General features: G+C 46.8%; 1 protein-coding gene across 2 annotated transcripts in view; it reads left to right on the top strand.

Annotated features, from left to right (window-relative positions):
- carmil3 (capping protein regulator and myosin 1 linker 3) overlaps window positions 1-19,657 on the top strand; it is a 66,333-nt gene that overhangs the window by 10,986 nt on the left and 35,690 nt on the right. For both annotated transcript variants that reach the window (XM_076020553.1, XM_076020552.1), the window contains exons 3-13: window positions 3,845-3,895; window positions 4,761-4,820; window positions 4,915-5,036; window positions 7,071-7,165; window positions 7,506-7,576; window positions 7,749-7,822; window positions 12,764-12,839; window positions 14,399-14,487; window positions 15,762-15,856; window positions 16,775-16,861; window positions 19,178-19,287. In XM_076020553.1, coding sequence (XP_075876668.1) covers window positions 3,845-3,895; window positions 4,761-4,820; window positions 4,915-5,036; window positions 7,071-7,165; window positions 7,506-7,576; window positions 7,749-7,822; window positions 12,764-12,839; window positions 14,399-14,487; window positions 15,762-15,856; window positions 16,775-16,861; window positions 19,178-19,287 — 930 coding nt within the window. The remainder of the gene's footprint in view (window positions 1-3,844; window positions 3,896-4,760; window positions 4,821-4,914; window positions 5,037-7,070; window positions 7,166-7,505; window positions 7,577-7,748; window positions 7,823-12,763; window positions 12,840-14,398; window positions 14,488-15,761; window positions 15,857-16,774; window positions 16,862-19,177; window positions 19,288-19,657) is intronic.

Raw genomic sequence — 19,657 nt, 5'->3', positions numbered from 1 at the left:
TCTCTCTCTCTCTCTCTTTCTCTCTCTCTCTGATGCTGCATTCACTTGAGTGATGTTTGCTGACTGTGTGTGTGTGTGTGTGTGTGTGTGTGTGTGTGTGTGTGTGTGTGTGTGTGTGTGTGTGTGTGTGTGTGTGTGTGTGTGTGTGTGTGTCTGAAGATCCAGACGACTGTAGCCCAGCGCCAATCTAGCAGGCCACTGTGCTGCATCGTACACTGCACGAGAGTCAAAATGCAAACGTGCACGCCGCTGCTCTCCCACTTGGAAATCTGTTGATGACCACGTTGGAATTCTTATTCTATGTTTTGTGCTGCATGTGTGTTTAAAATGCCCTTGTGGACGAGCCAGAAATACTGCAGGCAGCCAAATCTGGCACTGATCCTAAGCTCGTTCCCTTAGAGGCAGCACTGCTCTCACACACACACACACACACGCACACACGACCCAGACACACACTTTGATTTGTACCATCTCGTTTGAAGTGCAGGACCCTCAGCCTGACAGCTTATGATTATTATAAGCCTCTGCCCTCTGCCCTCAGACGACGATGCATAGAAACGCACACACACGTTCAAAAGGAGATAATACTTGTTGTCTTCCATGCACATACTGTACACATACTCCCTCTGATGACACATGCCCCCACCCTGCCCTCCCAGCATGCTCAGGAGGCCGTCTGGCCTGCTGGCTGGCGGGACTGACTGGTTGGCTGACCAGCTCTTTGAAATTGTGCATGTGACGCTGCGTTGTCACAGCAAGGGCACCCCTGCACTCCTCTCTAGCAGTCCCCCTCTCTTCCGCCACTATCCTATTGCTCTGTGGGAACGTCACCTGCCATGCCCTTGGCTGAGCACATCAAAAACAAAGAAAGAAGAAGTCATCAAGGAGGATTTCCCGTCTGGTGAAACAAGTCTTTGTGCAGCTTTTAGGATTCTCCGTTGATCCGCTGAGGAGCAGGTCTGCCGTGGCGGTTGGCCGCTGCTTTCGGTATCCCAGCCAATTGATATTAATAGCTTTAGATTTTCTCTATACAACTTAATTCTACAGAAAGAAAGAAAAAAAATCTTGCTGCAGGTATCATCTTGCCCTGTTTGACAACTATTGAAGCAGCCTAATTTAACGGCGGTGATTGTTGAATGCTAGTCTCGCGACTTTGGTCGTAGCAGTGAGAAACCAATCACCAGCAATTATTTTCTGACGAAATGGAGAGTGACTGCCGCAAGCCATCTTTAAACTGCGGAAACAGCACAGGCAGTGAATGCAAGAGATGAGCACGGGAGCTAAAGTGGCCACTCTAATCAAAATCAGAAGCTATTTTTGCATCAAAAGAAGATCAAAAACATTCACTTGCTAGTACAACACTGCAGCTCTTCCTGAGCCATTGTATAACTGTGGCATGCGTCGAGTGATGCCCTGTACCAGTGGGAAGCTGTGGTTCAACTGGTCTTTTAAATAAAGAAAATCCCACTTGATCTCCAATTCATCCAATCACTTTGAACTGGCCTTCTCTCTCCATCCTTTTTCTGTAAGCTCTTTCCCAGAAGGACGTGAAATAACGCCCCCAGTTTTTTGGAAGCATCTCATCCAAAGTGCCAAGTTTGCAAATGGCAACATTGCAAGAAACTCTTAATTTGATTCGTTAATATTTTGAGATGCTATCAGTCAAATTTCCATTTTCTCACAACAGCAGGGAGAAGTCAGAACAAGAGGTCGTTCCTAAATCCATCAGTGTCCATATTCCGCTGCTTATCGCAAAGCTGTGGTGTGGACTGGGCTTTAGGATGAAACCCACTGCAAGATTTTCTCTCTGGAACTCGGCTGCCCTCCTCAAGCACCCCACCCACCCCGCCCACTATTATGATAACCTTGTACTTGATGTTTTTGGGAAACACGGCAACAGTTTCATAGACGGACTCGTTGCCTCTGTGGTGCACAAGCACTCTGCAAACAGACACAGATTGGATTGGGTTTTTTTTTTCTTCGTATTTTTGTCTCTTAAATGGATGTTGATGCAGTTTGCTGCCATGTGTTCACCCAGCAGCCACTGCAAACAGTCCGTCAGCTGCGGTCATGCACCTTTGTGTGTGGAAGAAGTCGGGGATGTCAGCCTTTCCGCTTTGTTGCTGGTATCAAATAAACATGAACCTTTTTTTTGGTTGTTTTTCCCCCTTCCTATGACGACACGTGATACGCTTCTACTGCGTGGAGTATTGATCTGCTTTTAACGCTACTTCAAGGGTCAGTAAATGATATATGAAGAGAGGATGGAGACACAGAGAGAGTGATGTGTGAGATCTTGTTCGGCATCTGGAGATCAAATCGGCAGCCGTCGGAGGGCGTGCATTATTGATGCCTCTGTTTACGTGATGGTGCCCCCCTCCCCCCACCTCTCCTTGTCAGCCTGCCAGGCTTTTTGAGGAGGGGGGGCAGAGGGCAGCCAACGTCAGGTTTTCAGTTTTCTGACTATATATAAATCTGTCACCTAATCTTTATCCTCCTCTGTGTGCATGCGTGCGTGCCTTAAGGCACATTCATATCTTGCACCCACCCCTCACCCCCCACCCCTCCCGCCTCTGCTCTGCATTTATATAACAGTTTCAACTCGTCAAAGAGTTGTGATTGTGCTCAATCCTCCCTTCTTTGACGCTCAGGGTGCTGTTTTTTGTTTGTTGGACTCGACTCCCTGTCACTTGTCTCCGTCTCCATCCTCTTTCCCTCACCTGCCCCGGGATCTGTTTTGGACGTCTCTATTGTTGAGGCGCTGCTCTGCTAGGAGGCCTGGCTTGCGGGGTGTTTCTGTCGCGCCCAAAGACTTCATTATCGGGCAGGAATTCTGCCGTCTATGTCTTCCTGTCAACTCCCGTCTTTCCCTCCTTCTCCCTTCTCCTTTCCTTTCTTCCTCTCGCCGCCACTCAGCAGGGCGCCATTAGCCATTCAGCTCAGAGGGGCCTTGAGGAATTGAAAGCGACAGAGCAGAAAAAGGAGTAGGGAAAAAAAACTGAAACAGAAAGGAGACTGGGAGTCAGGAGCAAAGGGGGGGAAGTATCTGGAGGTGTGAGGGGGGCAAGACGTATAAGGCGCTGTGGCGCACGGGGAGATGGAGGGATTAGGGATTTAAGAGGAAGATGGGAAAATGAACAGATTTCCATGGCGATGAAGAGGGGAATCCGAGGAATGAGGTGATGTGATGTGTGGGAGAGATGAGAGCGGGTTCGGATTGAGATGAAAAGGGGCCAAAACGTGGCCGAGAAGCAGGGAAGGAGGGCGGAGGATGGAGATGCACAATGCATGCATGGGCTATGCTAATGAGGGCTTTTTGAATTATGAATGAGATTAATTGCATTCGCAGATGTGAATATATTCATTCTTTTTTAAAAATGTTCTCCTATACCTCCAGACACTTTTAAATGGAAATGGCGTTCTTTGGGCTAAAGCACACCTCTCCGTCCGCCAGCCCCCCCAGGTCCCCAGCCCCCCGATCCCCCACTCCTCCTACTTCCTCCCCTTCTCCTCTCATCTCTCTCTCATCTGTTGAATATGCGCTGCACAGATGCCCAGAATTTAGTCTAATGAATTGGGCCGGAGCGCGACTCACTCTCGCCATAATCTTTTTTTTTGCACGCACGCGCTAACACCATTAGCACGCTAATGTCTGGAGTTGTGCGCATAACTTAGAAGCCGCTGGGGCGAGCCGGGGAGATGATTTGCTCTCTTTACTGACTCTTCACTGTGCAGTTTTTATTTATTTATTTATTTTTTTGCTGTGATTAGCATTTTGTATTTCCTGCTCTGTGACAGCAAAAGTGATAAATAATAATAATGAATGTGTTCTCCTGCCCCTCAGGTCCTGGCAACATGGAGGCTGTATCTCTTCACTGTCAAAGTGCCCACCAAGGTGAATGTTCCTCGGCTCTCACTTGCCAACCTTGATCCTGCGGTAACTCAGACAGGAGTAGCCTTTCAGAGCGACGTGGCAGAGACGAGATAACGGGCAGTGATGGCCACGGTGATGTTTTCAGAACGATAGGAGCCATGACAACGCCTGGCATGATGCAGCTAAAGAGGAGGGAGGGTGGGATGAAGCCACAGCAGAAGCAGCAGTTCAACATTTGTTTAAAATGAGATTATTTGCGATTTGTCTGACCTGTCAGACCTGATTGAAACATTTGTTTTGTTTTAGCCTTTATGTAGCGCAGAATTCTGTCACTGTGACACTTTGGTTATGTTCACATTATTGAAACAATTCCTGAAATGTGACAGCCAACAAATCTTGGAAGACCATACATCAGTTAAACAGTTGACTGTAAGTAAGCAGACCATTCAGATTTTTTTTTTTTTTTATGTTAATAGTAATGCGCAGGCTGAGGCCAGTATTTTAGAGAGTGGTCCAGATTCAGGCTTTGTGCTTTGCTACGTAGATTATTCAGTTGCTGCATCCAAATTCTGGAAGTGTTTTTTAAAAAAGTCATGGTTGCGGAGATCTACTCCCACTCCATCGTTAGCCAAACTGCAAGTTTCGCTCTGTGGGGGTTTTTGCTCCAAGCATGACTAATGTTCTGCCAGCTCGAGTTTCTGCTGGCTACGTTCAACATCTTTTTCGGAGTATCTCGCAGAAATATTTACTCTTCGTCTGATTAGGCGCATTCACAAGAAAACCAAGAAGGGGAGGCTGAAGTTTCAAGGAGTAGCTGTAAAATATTTAAGACAAGAGCTATTTAACAGCAAGTCAGCACTACAAGCTTGTTTTTGCCATTTTGCAGATGGAGGTCACCTTCAACTTCCTGGAAATCCGAGCGATGAACACCTATCCAGAGCACCAGGTGACACCGCCGCTTGCCTTGTCTTCTTGTCCGGCTCCTTCTGTCCGACCTCTCCCGAGTGCCTGTGTTGAAATGTGCTGCCGTCCTCCTGCAGGTTGTCATCGACACGGACAAGACCACCTACTCGCTGCGGCTGCAGACGCAGGAGCAGCTGGATCACATGGTCAGCCACATCAACTACGCCCTGTCTCGAGTCTTCAACAACTCCATTTACGCGTAAGCATCATCGGGCAGCCGCCCTCCTCCCCCTTCCCCCGTCTTCCCCCCTTCCCCCTCCGGCCTCGTCTTTCAGTTTCGGTGTTGTGCCTTCGCCAAGGAGCCGAGGCAAGTTGGCCAACGTTAACAGCTCTCGACAGAGTGTTGGCAACTTGGCAGCCTCACTTTGGGGCTTTTTTCCTCTTCAGCAGCCAAATGCATTTTTCTCTTCTTTTATTTTTTGTATCGCTGCAGTTCGCATCCAGCTCATCTCTGCGTGTCACAGCGGACTGAAACAACCAACAGTCACTGAGATTGGATCAGTCAGCTGACACCGAGTGGGCTGTTTCCTGAAGGCATTGTTGTTGGCTCCGTTGTCTTTTTTTAAAAACCCGCTTATTTAGTGCGAGTAGTGAGTAGCAGGGAAGCGCATGCAGGAATTGTGCAGTGCGTGCGTGCAGTGCGTGTGTGGTCTGACCACACAGCGCCTGGGTGACCTAACTGCGCCACTATAGGTCATCCTTCAGGTTGCTTGCTCTCTGCTCGTTGATTTATTCCGGTGTGAAAGTTTTAACGAGAACATCACGGGAGAGGAGGCAGGTTGTGGTGGGTTTTGACCGTGTGAGGTGGCGTCAACGATTGGCGCCACTGCATCAAATACAGGACGCAGATAATTTGGAGATCCACAACTTCAGGGGTGGACGATGATTGCAGAGATAGGGCGGGGGGGATTAAGGCCATGGATGCTGGTGTGTGTGTGTGTGTGTGTGTGTGTGTGTGTGTGTGTGTGTGTGTGTGTGTGTGTGTGTGTGTGTGTGTGTGTGTGTGTGTGTGTGTGTGTGTGTGTGTGTGTGTGTGTGTGTGCGTGCGTGCGTGTGCGTGCGTGTGTGTTGACAAATGGGATTAAAGGTGCCGTGTGTTGAATGCCACAGTATAGCCGTGTAATCCTATCAAAGAGTCAGAGCAGGTACAGCACTGTATTATGCATGAATACGATATGTACTTTGTCGTCTCGTTTCTTCCCTTTTTTGTGCTCACAGTTTGCTTCCCATTGAGGGGAGATATTTGGGAAAATACAAACAACAGTAGGCAGCGGGCTAAAGAATGTCCTCATTTTTTGCTGTGGCTATGAGCTGAATCCCAGAGCTCCAATTGTGCTTTTTGTGAGTTATTTATTTGGCAAGTGAAGCCTTTGCTGCAAACATTCTTCTGTTACAAATGAGCACTGATATATACAAGACCGTGTTATTTTGAAATTACACGCAGCTGTGTTTTATTTTGTAAACAGGAGCTAAATTTGCTTCCGCGTGTCCTGATGATTCATTACGCCGTTGGAGCTTTTTGCAACTGTCGCAAGAAGAGCGCTAGTGAGAAGTGCTAGTGAGATAATTATTGTTTAAATTTTAGTGACCTTACAGAACGACAGACATACATGCTGTATGCGAATGCCTCTCAGTTTCTTGCCAGTGGATCCCTCTTGATATCACACGTGGGGCCTTTAACCAGTTTACTGTCGAAGCATGAAAGTGCTTCATGGGGTCAGCAAAAAAGGCCTCACTTAACGGCACTCTAGCAGCTCAGGGAGGTAAAATGATGATATTTACGCTTCATTTTTACTCGGTTCCGCATAATGACGCTGTGGCCACCACTTTTTATCTTTTTTTTTTCCAGCAGTATAACAACACCTCTTCACAACAAAGTGACTGCAAGTGTAAGGAAAAAGAAAATTATTAAAATGCCTCAAACCAACACTGTTTACTAAATAAAGTAGAAAGCCAAATATATGACTTCAGTGTCACTGACATGCAGCAGTGATGTGTTGGTCATCAAATATTGCTGCCTGGAGCCAGACATCAGACATGGTGCATCAGTGTCAAAGAAAGAAGGCGGTAAACAAAACAAGATGAAAAACAGGGTGACTGCAAGATCGAGGCCCACGCGTCATTTTTATTTGGACATGCATGTTTTTTTCTGTGCAAGCCGACTGGTTCGCCAGTCGGTTTGCTCTGTCACTGCCGTGCCGCATAACATACTTCACCTCCTCCTTCTTCGCAGCCCTCCCATCTGTCGGGCGGAGGGGGATGTACCCGATGGAAGCCACAAGTTGTCACCAAACTCTGACTCCTCGCTGGAGACCCACAAAACCTGCGGTGAGTAGGCGCACAGACGCACCCTTCCGTCGAGCTTCTCTGAGTCACCGGCTTCCACCAAATCATAATGGATACTCGGCCTTTGAGTGGGCCAGAAGGCCAGAGTTGCTGGATACGCTTGCCTTCTGTTGGTAATCCTGTTAATCTACAAGAGAGGCTCTTTCGTGGCGAAACTCTTTCATCTCACCTCAATATTTACAGCCAGCCTGCCGCTCTTTGCCGGCAAACTCTGCCTCACTCTCCCCGACTTCCATCCCCTTTCATCCACTGCCTTCGCCCGTCCTTTTCATCCCCTCTCGCTCTTCTTATCTGAGATGCTCTGATTCATTGTCTTCCGCAGGAGGTTTTTCTGAGACCTACGCAGCTCTCTGTGACTACAACGGGATCGGCTGCAAAGAGGAAGTGCAGTGGGTGAGGACGCTGTCGCATGCAGCTCAGAAACTTTTCTGTCAGCTCTTGATGTGCTGCGCGCTGGAAAGCCACTCTAAGCTGTTTTTTATGTGGCTGCTCTCTGGCCTGCTTCTATCCTTCTTGTTCCCGTCTGTTTTTCCCCTCATGGCTCCTTTATTCTTGTCTGTTTCAGGATGTCGACACCATCTACCACTCTCAGGACAACAGAGAATTCAATTTACTGGATTTCAGCCACCTCGACAGCAGGTGACACACTTTATTTCAGACTTCCGGAATGATTCCAAACATGCAGCAATTAAAATTTGGTTGTTGGTGTTGAAATGGAAAAATCATTTTTGGATTGACCTTTGCAAAATACTGAAAATATATAATTGAGTTTGGACACGGTTGTGTTTTCAGGTAAAGTAAGAGGTAGACTAAAAGCAGAGGCCATAATTTATTAGTTCATTTACTAAATTAATGGCCACAGATTTTCCAGATTGGCAGAGCTTTATTTTTATTCTCTCCCCTTTTTATTTCAAGACTTGCTTGCAAAGCAAGTATGTAGTGCTCCTGCTTTTTTATTTATTTTTGATTTTTTTAAGAGAAGGTGCTGCGATCCAAGTCATGCCTGAGTTTACAACAAGAATCAGCCTTTTGCCAAGGTTGCGCCATGAAGAGTGCAGCGTCGCCGGACCGCTTTACTTTGCATCTTGTTTTTGTCTTGTGAGTCACGTCACGCTAAATCTTGTGAAGTCACACATTTAGATTGTGCACAAAGGCTTTGTGTACTGCGCTGATTCACTGAAGGCAAATATAAACAAAGTGGTCTCCACAGACGCTGTGCAATTTGTGACAAACTCATTGTTTCTTCTCAAATCCACTATGATGGAGTGCAGAGCTTGGACAAAAGCAAAACTACCTGAGTTTGTTGGGGTTTTTTTCCCCTCTGATCCACTCCTCTGAAAGAAAATGTCTTTTAAACTATCTCCTGTCAGAGCTGTTTCTCCTAACAAGACCCTGGGTGGGTAAAAGTTGAGGCCATCAGTCGCTCGTTGTCTGGGCTCAGATGTCTCTCAGGATCATAGCTGAGCGAGCTGCGATGTGTCTTTTAGCATTCAGAGCTCCAAAAGATGTCACAACTTTTCTATCCCCTTGTTTGCATCTTTTGTGTGTAAGTAGTGGGGTAGTGCAGCGGTGTGTGTTCATGTGTGTTTGAGGGCTGTCAGTCACAAAAGATCCGACAGCTTTCTCGGAAGTTGGTAGAATTCCGTGCGGCTCGATGTTCTTTGACAGATGTTTTGTCCTGTGAGAAGCACTGAGCTGCGGTGGATCCTCCTCACAGCAGAGACTCCACGAAAGCCTCAGCGCTCAGTCCTGCTGCAAATCAAAAAGCTATTCGTAGGAGCATGACGGCGATGCAAACTTATTAATATATTAATGCCTTTGATACCGAGGAGCTGTATCACGGCGCTGCTGTTGTTGCCCCTTCTGTTTCATGTAGTTTTTGATGAAAAATAGAAAGCCTTATGCAGGAGGGGCTGTGTTGTGTCATGTCTCCTCTTCTGAAGCCGGAAGCCTCTCCCTGCTCCTCTGCAGAGGCTCAACTCATTCTGATTTCATAAAAACATGTAAATGGTCAGGAAGGCGCGTCTATGTGTGTGTGGGGGGAACTGGGACTGGTGTCTTTCTGTTTGTGGTGGATGAATCCATCTCCTTCTCTTCCATGCACTCTTTGATCCTCTCCAGGCCTCCACTGTTACCTCGAGTGACAGGGCCGTGCTGCCTGCGCCTGCTGCCGTCCGCTCCAACATCCACTCCGTCCGTCGCTCTTTACTGAAAGCAGACACCTCTCTGTCTGTCACCTTTTCTTATCCACTTTTACTCTCCTCCTCCTTTGCCATCTCTGTCTTCCAACACACCAACCACCTCCACACCGGCACATGTCCACGCAGCTGTTTCTACCACTTGCTACTTGCTGCTCCAGTGTAATGGCCTCATGTTGTGCAATATTTTACTCCAGCCGTGTTTTCCTGCTGTCAAGTTTGTCTAAACTCTTGCCATTCTGGAAGGTGTACGTGTAAAATCAGTACTTTATGATGCCACAAAGAAAAAAGCTCTGACATTTCTGACATCCTCCATCCCCCTGTTAACGGAGGCTGTCAACACAGGGCTAAATATACTGTTTTCTGGCCATTTATACAATTTAATGAAAGACATATACAATATGTCTCACTATATATCTATAGAGACTACGTATATGTACAATAATTGTGCAAAGCCGCTGCGCTGCAGTCTGTTAAGAGGAAATCTGAAAATGGGGACATTACAGGGCCGTTAGAGCTGCACTGTGTCTGTTTGTAACGCATGTTGTCCGTTAAGATTTAAGGAGGCGGAGAGGAATATTGTAACACCCTCTGGTTCAAACAGCATCCGAGATGCTGTTTGGCTTTTGCGGTGAGCGGCCAACTGCAGCTCCATGAGCCTGCGTTGCCAGTCTTAAAGTCATGCATCTGTATGGAGGGAGGCTGTTGCATTGATTTATCACAGATGGCAAACATCCCCAGAGGCTGTTTGCTAATGGTTTGAGTTTCTGCTAACCTTTTACAAATCAGAGTTAATATTCTCCATCCCCGCCGGGTGAGTTACGGTTCCACTGACCCCACTGACCTATTGTCTGCAACAAAACAATATTTCACTCTGGGACAATAAATATTAAAAGGGGCAGATTGTCGTTCGCTTTCATGCTCCCTAGTGGACGCTTGACGACCTTCCCGCCAGCTATTTGGTAATCTAGCTGCCTTATCGTTGTGAAGTGTTGGCACGGCGCGCTCAGAATACCGTGGAGCCCTAAATTTGAGCGCAACTCTGACCTTTTCCATCCATTACCACCTCAGGACAAAGTCGGTCTCAGAACGATGCCTTTGATAGGCAACAGCATTGCAACAAATGGATCTTAGCGCTGCATACTGCTGCAGGCTGCAGCCTGCAGGGTTTGCCTGAGGATGTTATTTTAAATATGAAATTAGATTGAAATTTCTTAAGGATAATTGTTAAATTAAAAAAAAATAAGCTTTCGACGTTGTAGATTCTGGACGCTGTTGTCTTTTTAGTCAGGGTTACCGACTCATGTAGCAGCTAACTAATGGATTGAATGGATGACTGAGCACTGTGTTTTCTTGAGTCACAACGCGGCTAAAGCTCGCAACTCAACCGTTAACTTGCAGTGGGGGTTAGGGTCTCAGATTGACCAGAGAAGAGCGTTTACACAATGCTCGTCCTGCGTGGTGGCCGTTCTTTACTGCTGAGAGCCGTTCAGAATAATCTGTCTGCTTAATTTGCCCAAATCTCTCTCTCAGTTGTTAGTGGAGCAGAGAGAGCGGCGCCGCAGGATCAGCACCACGGAGAGCGCCACAGCACTAACTCTTCTCCCCGTCTGCAGGCCTGACAATTCTAGTGCCAGTATGAAGCATATAGTTGATTGTTTGCTCTGGATTTGGACTGTTTTTTTTTTTTTTTTTGTGGGTCAGGCTGAGCGGATCATCTCTCATAACTGATTGGATGGATGCAGCTATTTTAAAACCTTGAGCTATGATTTACGGCGAGCGCGGTCCCTGGACGAGCTGCCCACACTGACAACAGTAGAAAGAGTTCAGTTCCTCTCTAATGAGGGTCATTTAAACTGGCCTGAGCGCGGCGGCATCTCAGACTACTGACGTTTTTTTTTGTGCTCGGCCTCGGCCTCGCGTGTTTGAAAACAAGCTTTGTAGTTGGCGAAACATCAGACGTTCGCCTGCTACAGAGACAAAGTATTTTATCTAAACTTAAAGCAATGTCGACGATGCATTGCTGTTAGCAGGAGGCTAAAATGCTGATATCTAGTTGAGGTTTCCTCCAGCTCGTGGCTCGCTGAGGACGAAGTCCTTCGGTTCCTCTTTTGGTCGTGAAAGCACTTTGAAACACCTGCGGAGGCGATTTCACGCTCAATGAATGGAGTTTGATCGACCGAATGTGAGCGAGCGGTGCAGAATGTTTGATGGACCAACTGTTGCCGCCGCAGCCGATCCCAGCTACAGGGCCTCCCCACTCCAAGTCAACTTCCTGGCGTCTTCCCGTCACATAAAGCCAAATTGACGCGTGCGGAGGAGTGAACACAGAGTGCAGAGTGAGCCCCCTGCGTTGTCTGCGAGCGCGAGTGCAAGTGCGGGTGGTGAGCGCGGAGGATCGCCGTGTCGTGACTGAATGATTGACACGTGGTGGAGGTCAATGACACGCTGTCCTGCTGTCACCACGGGAGTCGACCGCCGGCGTTGATGATGAATCCTGGCATGTGCATCATCTGCTTGTACACACGCACACACACATCCAGGGCGACAGGGGACTCAGCTGTGTTAGTCAGAGCGGACCAGTCTGATGTCTAACACGGCGACGAGAAAAGGAACACAGCCCGCAGCCATTTCCCCCTCTGAGGTGGAATGTAAAGTGCGGGACGCTGCCAGTCGGCGGCAGCAGGGCTCTCCTGCTCTTACTATTTTTTCCTTCCCGTCTTCACCTCGCGTTCCCTTTCACTCTGTTTTCCTGTCCGTCTTTACTTCCCGCTGCCTCCACCAGGTTTCCAGGCCCTCCTCTTCCTCTCCCTCCCTCTCCCTTCAGTGCAGCAGGCTGCTGTTTGTTGGATGATGTATAGCAGGTGCGGCGGCGCGACCGCTTTACTTGGACCTCTGAGGATTTTATAATCTCCCTTTCTCTCTCTCTCTCTCTCTCTCTCTCTCTCTCCCTCTTTCTTCCTTTCTTGCTCAGTCACAAACCTGGCCGAGCGTGCTCCGTGGGCTCTTGTTTGCGTAGGAGTGTAGGAGTGGATTTAGCAGCAGTGCGAGGGTCCGTCGCCGGGACCAAACTGTGGCTTTATTGAATAATCCCCCTGACCCCGGCATCGATCTCTGCATCTCTATCCCTGCTTCTTCTTTTTTTTCCTGGCCGCGGCCGCGCTATCAATCATCTGGCAGAAAGCAGGCCCTGCCCACGGTGTTCTCCCTGTCCCGATGATGAACTGCTCTTTTGCAAGAAAAGGGAACAAAGAAAAACTTTGGCTGGCGATTACATGAATTTATGGATCAATGGCATGAAAAGCTTCTGAGCAGATGGAGTCTTGCTATTTTTAAACTTTTTTGGGTGTCTGTCTCTAATATGTGTCTGTCTCTGTTCCAGGGACTTGGCTGTGATCGTGGCATCCATTGCGTACAACACCTGGTTCACCAAGCTGTACTGCAAAGACCTGCGCATTGTAACTACCTTTTCATGCCTTTATCTCTTTTCTTCCTTACTGTTTAGATGCATTGTTAGCTTCTCGTAGTTTTGCTCCCGTGTTGATATTATCTGATCACTTTTATCTGCTAATTTGCTGCTCAGTTAAAGGTCCCATGTTCATTTCCACACACTGGAGTTTTGTGCTTCCTGCCAAAACTGATGCTTAGTTAAATCTCTTGTAAGAGTCAGGAAAGTAACCCACACCAGTCATCAGTGCCCTAAATGGCATCACAAGGGGCTCATTACTAGAACTGCTAGTTTTAGCTCACACTAGCTATTTGATGCAGCATAGAAAGACAGATTATCGTTAGAAAACATTAGAACATTTTTTTCATTGTCTGGGACCTTTCATTTTTCGGCAACCGGTCTATTTTCGCTTTTCATTCTTTTCTCTGCTGGGAACATATTGCTGTATAATCAGACTGCATCTCATTTTGCTGTCCACAAGTGATTCCCATTTAAATGATTCTCCAGGGACTGGTTAGAATTCACAAGGTTCCGATCAATTTGCTATCGATCGCGACTAAAGGCACCGTGTACAAATCAATGACATGTCGTTCAATCTCCTGAGATAACATTTTAAGTGACAGCCATGTGCAGCGAATCAATCAAAGGTTACAATACAAAGAGAATATAGGCAAGTTAGCCTCGACTCTGAAGAACCGAGATTATGTCAATCTTTATTAAATATTGATGTTATGCATTAGAGTAAGTAGAATCCATCGGAGGCAGAGCACATGTAAACGCTTTGTTTTAAAAGTAAGACAAATTAATATTTGAAAAGTTGAGAATGTTTTCAGTGCCTGGGCCTATTGCAGCATCTCAAAGTCATCTCTAGTATTTCCTGTTATCCTATCTTGTATTTATTGCTTACTCTCTGAGTGAACAAACTGTTGACAGATGATTTCTCATAGAGTAAATTACATCAGTATATGGCGTCATCTTGGCAAAGGATGTTTTCCTCTCAGATTAAGACTAGTGGCTGTTGCTGGGAAAAAAACTATGTGACACTGTATTTGCACATTGTTGAATAACTTGTTTGGATTGGATCTTTTTTCCCTGTGGTGTTGCACTGCTGAATTTTAATAAAGGGCATTAAGAGATTTTCCACTCAAGAGACAGTCAACAAGCTCAGATTATTGTTTTGCTGTTTAGGTTCAGTATTTCTTTTAATCAATACAGCTGAGAAAAAAGCAACAACAAGAGTGCCACAAATGCAAAGTGTGAAAATGATCTCTGTCCTTTTCTTTTGGAGTGTGAGGAGCAGAGGAGGGTACTGCATCTGGGTGTTGTCGCCACTTCGTCAAAGCTAATTTACCCGCTGGAGTTTTGTTTATGTAACACTAGCCGATGGTTAACTGCTCCTTTACTGTCGTGAGCTCAACAACAACACAAGCTTTACGAACTGAAAAAGTTCTAATCAGGATTGTATACGTTTATATGTGTGTATGAATCATCATGGCTTTAACCGTCTTTGCTCTAGCTCTGGTCACGATCCTGCTGACCTTTCTCTCTTTTATTCTGGTGGCTCTCCAGGGTTCAGAGGTGGTGGACCAGGTCCTGCACACGGTCAGCAAGTCCAACAGTCTGGAGGAGCTCACCCTGGAGAACGCCGGCTTGAAGTCGTAGGTCTCCCTGCTTGTCTCTCCCGACGGACGCCTTCTGTTGTTCAGTCTGATCTGGCCTTCTCCTTTTCTCCTTCTCGCACCATCACCTGTCAGACCCCCGCCCCCTCCTTTGCTCCAGTTTCCTTCTATCTCATCTCACCTTTTCGCCAGAGCTCAGCGGCGGTCTCTCCTGCTGCTGTCGTGACCTTTCCTTTCCCACGCACACACTCTTAACTTTTCTTCGTCTATTCAGTAATAATCAGATCATTTCTCCTATTTGCCTCGGGGTGTTTTTTTGTTTTTTTACGTTAATCTGCTAAAACTTTGGCCAAAGTTTCGCCTTCACCTGACTTAACTTTTTCACCTTCTTTGCATGGACGGTGGCATTAGGTAAAAGGCTGTTTTCTTGCTCGGTGGTAATTGAGAGGAATGGGTTGCCTCGGGGAAAGATGATTTACTGAGCTTAATGAAGTTACGGAGGCGCCGCCTCTGTTAAATCGCTTCCAGTCAGGAGGGCAGCTTTTATTAGTGGCTCTCCATAAGCTTCAAACATAAGCTTCAAACATGTATTGAACATCATATATATTGTATTCATGTTGCCAATTCAAAGGATTTTGGGGCACGAACAGAGCAGGGAGTGATTATCATTGAAACTTTTAATGATGAATATTCTCCTGCTTAACTTCAGTGCAAATACCTCTGTATGTTGTATGCTAGCTGACAAACATGTAATTATTGTGGAGAATGTTTAGCAGAACAGTCAGTGTGAAGCTAAATAAATCCCTAAAAGCCACTGAGTCGTTGCAATTAAAGGTCACAAAGTTTTCAGAGTTTAAAACTTCTTTCTGTTGTGATGAAAAGCTTTATCTTTCAGGCTTCTGGTGGAAGCTCCACAGTCCACTGGAGCGCCATTGTTTGTCAGCATATTTAGTCTTCTGTTGACCGCCTCCCAAGCAGAATTTATCTTTTTTTCTTGCCCAACCTGATGCTAACTTTGCTGAATGCATGACTCCGTCGGATTCTAAAAACATACCTTCCATTCTTTGTCTCCTTTGTAAAATCGACTTCCTTCCGCACTACGTTAAAAACACCAGTACGCCTCGGTTCAATGAATGCACACTGAGAATAGTGCGGCCATTCAAAGACAATTCCCACGGTGCAAAGGGGGTCAACCTTGATCGGCTTCTTGCGATTGAATCAAGGAAAGCTCTCCATCGCGTTTCACTGTCGTTTGCTATTGAATAAGCACTTCAGCCAGAGAATCTCCTCTTTTCTCTCTGTTTTATCCTTAGGGATTTCCCTCAGAAGATGGCCTCGGCACTGTCGGAGAACCCAGCCTCTGTGATTCATTCCCTCAACCTGGCTCACAACACTCTCGACAACCAAGGTAGCAGCTCCTCGCCTCACTGCCTGTCGCCTGTTGTCGCTGCCTCTGTTTTCACACAAAAGACGCTGAAGCAATCTCCGTGCTCTCGCTGCCACCGCTCACTATTGTGCTGGATGGTGTGTGTGTGTGTGTGTGTGTGTGTGTGTGTGTGTGTGTGTGTGTGTGTGTGTGTGTGTGTGTGTGTGTGTGTGTGTGTGTGTGTGTGTGTGTGTGTGCGCGCGCGTGCGTGTTCTTTGTTGTCTGTTGAGGTCAGATTGTAGCAGTTCACTCTCCCATCAACTTCCCTGGGGCACGTGCGCCTACTGACGACACTGCAAGGTTGTTTACTGCCACAGCTTTTATCCCCGTCACAATAAAACTCACAAATCAATTAAATAATAAGAGTAATAATAATGATTGTGATGATGTTTCTTTTGCACATCTTCACGCACCCATGAATAAAATGCCAGAGGAAAGCACGGAGGCAGGGGAAAAGGGTTGGCGCTGCAGTGCAATCCATTTTTAATAAAGCGGAGTGATTCAAATCATCATCATCTTCCTCATCATCATGCCTGTAATATGGGTAATGAGAGTGACCAAGCCGCCAGTAGTTTCTATGTAATTTAGCCCGGCATACGATGTTCTGTTGTTGCGTGGAAGAAAATGAGACTGAATATTTCGCTTGTCGTCTGGCTGCATCATTTTTTCGTCAAAGTGCATTGAAAGAGACTAAGTTTTCCTCGACGGAGCCTGGCTGGTAAACAGTTTTGATCATGAAAGATTATTTTAGCCTTAATCTGTCGTATGCCGTCGTATCAAAAGAATAATTTGGTCCTTTTTTCTGACCTGCTGCTCCCGGTAAAAGCAGAAAAATAATGTTGTTTTTTTGTTCTCAGCCTCTATTTTGTGTTTTTTGTTCTCTCATGTATTTGGTCTCAGGGGTGTCCAACTTAATTCAACAAGTGTGTCGCCTCAACAAGGGGCTGCGCCTCCTCAATCTCTCCAAGACCTCCCTGTCCTCTAAAGGTAAGAAGACTCCTCTGAGATTCCGCGCCCCCTGGTGGCAGCGCCTGCGCAACCGCACACATTTACCGGCGTGGGAAAAAAAAGAAAGAACAACCTACTCAATGTTGGAGTGGCTTGGAATGAAAATGGCTTTTAACCGAGTGAGAGCTTCCCGTTTAGTGTGAGTTTGAACCCCCTCAGTGAACCACAGTGCTGCTCTGCTGCCACTTTCATTTTTTTCTACACCAGCAGACCCCCAACCCCCCACTGGACCATAAATCAGGTCAGAATCAGAAGTAGTCGATCATAATTTTTTCCCCTTCACAAATCCCATATTGGAATGATTCCAGTGTCCCACTTCTGTTGCTTTCATCCCCACAGTGTGACCATCCCCTCGTATTACAGCCCAGTCATCAGGATCACAGTGGCAGGCGTGCACATCCACACGTGCACAGCTTGTTCTCCCCGGTCATTTTTTAGCATGTTTCATTCCAGTTTTCCAGCTTATTCAGATTTAGCGCTAATGATGTGTAGCCTCTGGTCGCTCATGCCAAAGTGTCGCTGCATTATGACGGCTGCTTTTTACGCTGCGTGGCTCAAGCGAGCACAAATTAAAAATAATAATAAATAAATGAATAAATGACATGAATGTGCGCGCAAAAAGAGAAAAGTTTCTTCGTAAATGGAAATAAATGTGATATGTTTTCGAGATGTGCCACTTTGTGGAACTGAGAGCAACCATCCTGTGCGCATGAAACTGTAGCTTTTAAATGTCATTTTCTTCTTATGCAACCTCCATCAGCGGCGTCCTGGATGATGCTCACGTTTGCTGCCGAATCGTTGTTTACTTGCGGCTTATTTACTTTTCAGTGCCGATAGCCGAACCATGCTGAGTGCAGCCTGCTTCAAGTGAAGGCAATCTCTAATCCAGTTGTAAACACAGACGGCAGATATGGGCGGCTTCTCAAGCATCGTGTTGGAATGGAGCGCCGTGAGCGGCGGTGTGAATCCTGTCTGAGACGCAGCTCAGCCACATGTACTGACGCAGCCAGACTTTGGTTGTGATGTATATTAATAAAATAAAATAAAAAGTGAGATGTCTTTGTGTGAGCTCTGCCGGAGCTCACCGAGGGATTTTATCTCCCCACCTCTGTTGTGTTCCTGTGCACTGCTTCAAAAAAAAGTATGAAGGGAAAGATGTTGACTTGAAACCAAACAGAAGCAAAGAGAGAGAGAGCGTCTAATGAGGCAAGAGAGCGATGATGTCAAGCCCAATCCCACTCTCTGCCAAGAATATGTTTCCATGCCGTCTGCTCGGCTCCTCCTCGTGAGGACACTTTTGGGCAGCGGGGTGCTGAGATGCAATTAGAAATGCAAAGCTGGAGTTTGTATCCACGGCACAATTAAAATCTTGAGCTTCGGATGGTTTTAAGAACGGGGATAAAAGCTCTCCAGGTGCCGTGTTGACGCTTTGATTCGAGGAAAAAGGCGTTGATGCTGTTGACCTTGAAGAGAGAGTGTTAGCGTGACTTTGCAGGGGTTTTTTGTTGTTGAATATTTATGGATCTCTCGCCTCCCCACCTCCTTCTGTCCTGCTCCGGGACAAAAAAAAGAAAAACATATGCAGATGCGTCGTCTGTGCGAGGTGCTCAGTCGCACTAGGCAGCAGTGTGAGACCCCCCCACCACACACACACACACACACACGCAGGCTCGCCCACTGTCACGTCACCAGATCAGCAAGACCAGAACTCTCCACTTCCAGCAGAATCAAGCGGCTGATAGATGGATTGAGGCTGGATTAGACACCTTCCCCCGCCCCCTCCCTTCTCCTCATTTCTCCCCTAATCGCTACAAATTAGGGATGAAGAGCTTAGCGGCTCGTCGGCGTCGCAGAGCCACAACGTAGCAGCTCGCCGCTTCCCCCGACGTGGCAAAAGTGCCAAACAGATAAACGAGTCCCTCCTCTGCTTTTGGTAACATTGTGAGGTTCCTGTGGTTTTAACTGGGTGCTGGGTTCTCCCAGACCACTCATCTGGTCTGAGAGAACCATGGTTCCTGCTCCCAGGCTGTGCCTGGATTCTGGACAGGAGGCAGATTGGCCTGGTGTCTAGATCATAACCTGCTGTATTAGCTTCTGCACGCTCAATTATTACCTTAATTGCAGCCACAGAGTTTCATTTCCCTCCTCCCCCGATGCAGCCTCGTCTTTATTAGTCACTAATAAGTCACGCCCACAGCGCTAAACTGCTCTACGGAGGTGGCATGGCGCCGTGAGTCAGAGATGCTCTGAACTTTCTGATCCGCCCCTCTTCTTCCGCTCTCCTCTCCTCCTCAGGTGTGGTCTCTCTGTCCCAGGCCTTGTGTTCAAGCGACGACTATTCCAATTCGCTGCTGCATCTGGACCTCAGTAAAAACCCAGGCGTCCTGTCTGGAGAGGACGCCACAGTAAGTCCGACGGATGACTTGCAATCTCGCTCACGCATCAGAAACACAGTTTTTCCAAACAGAAAGTCTGCTTTGTTTTGTAATCTGCATAAATATGTAAATCTGAAGTCACTCAGGGACACCTGTATTGATGTTTTTAGCTTATTTTGCAGACTTCATTTATTTCCATTCAGGGAATATCTCAGTATTTATTTCACCTCTGAATAAAATGAAACGACCTTTCAGATGCCATCTTGCAAAAACAATTCCAAGTCACTACTCATTCAGATGAGTTCTGCACAATCTTTCTGGCAAACTGTAGCCCAGCTGTTTGGATATCTATAAAAATAAAATTTTCTCTCCTGAGAATCTGTTGCAGGTTGAACAGTGT

This window comes from Nelusetta ayraudi, unplaced genomic scaffold, assembly GCF_046127955.1.
Source record: "Nelusetta ayraudi isolate G7.1 ecotype Tasmania unplaced genomic scaffold, CSIRO-AGI_Nayr_v1 ptg000011l, whole genome shotgun sequence".
NCBI lineage: Eukaryota > Metazoa > Chordata > Actinopteri > Tetraodontiformes > Monacanthidae > Nelusetta > Nelusetta ayraudi.
Note: the sequence above shows the minus strand (reverse complement) of the source record. Positions and strands in the feature narration are given on the sequence as shown.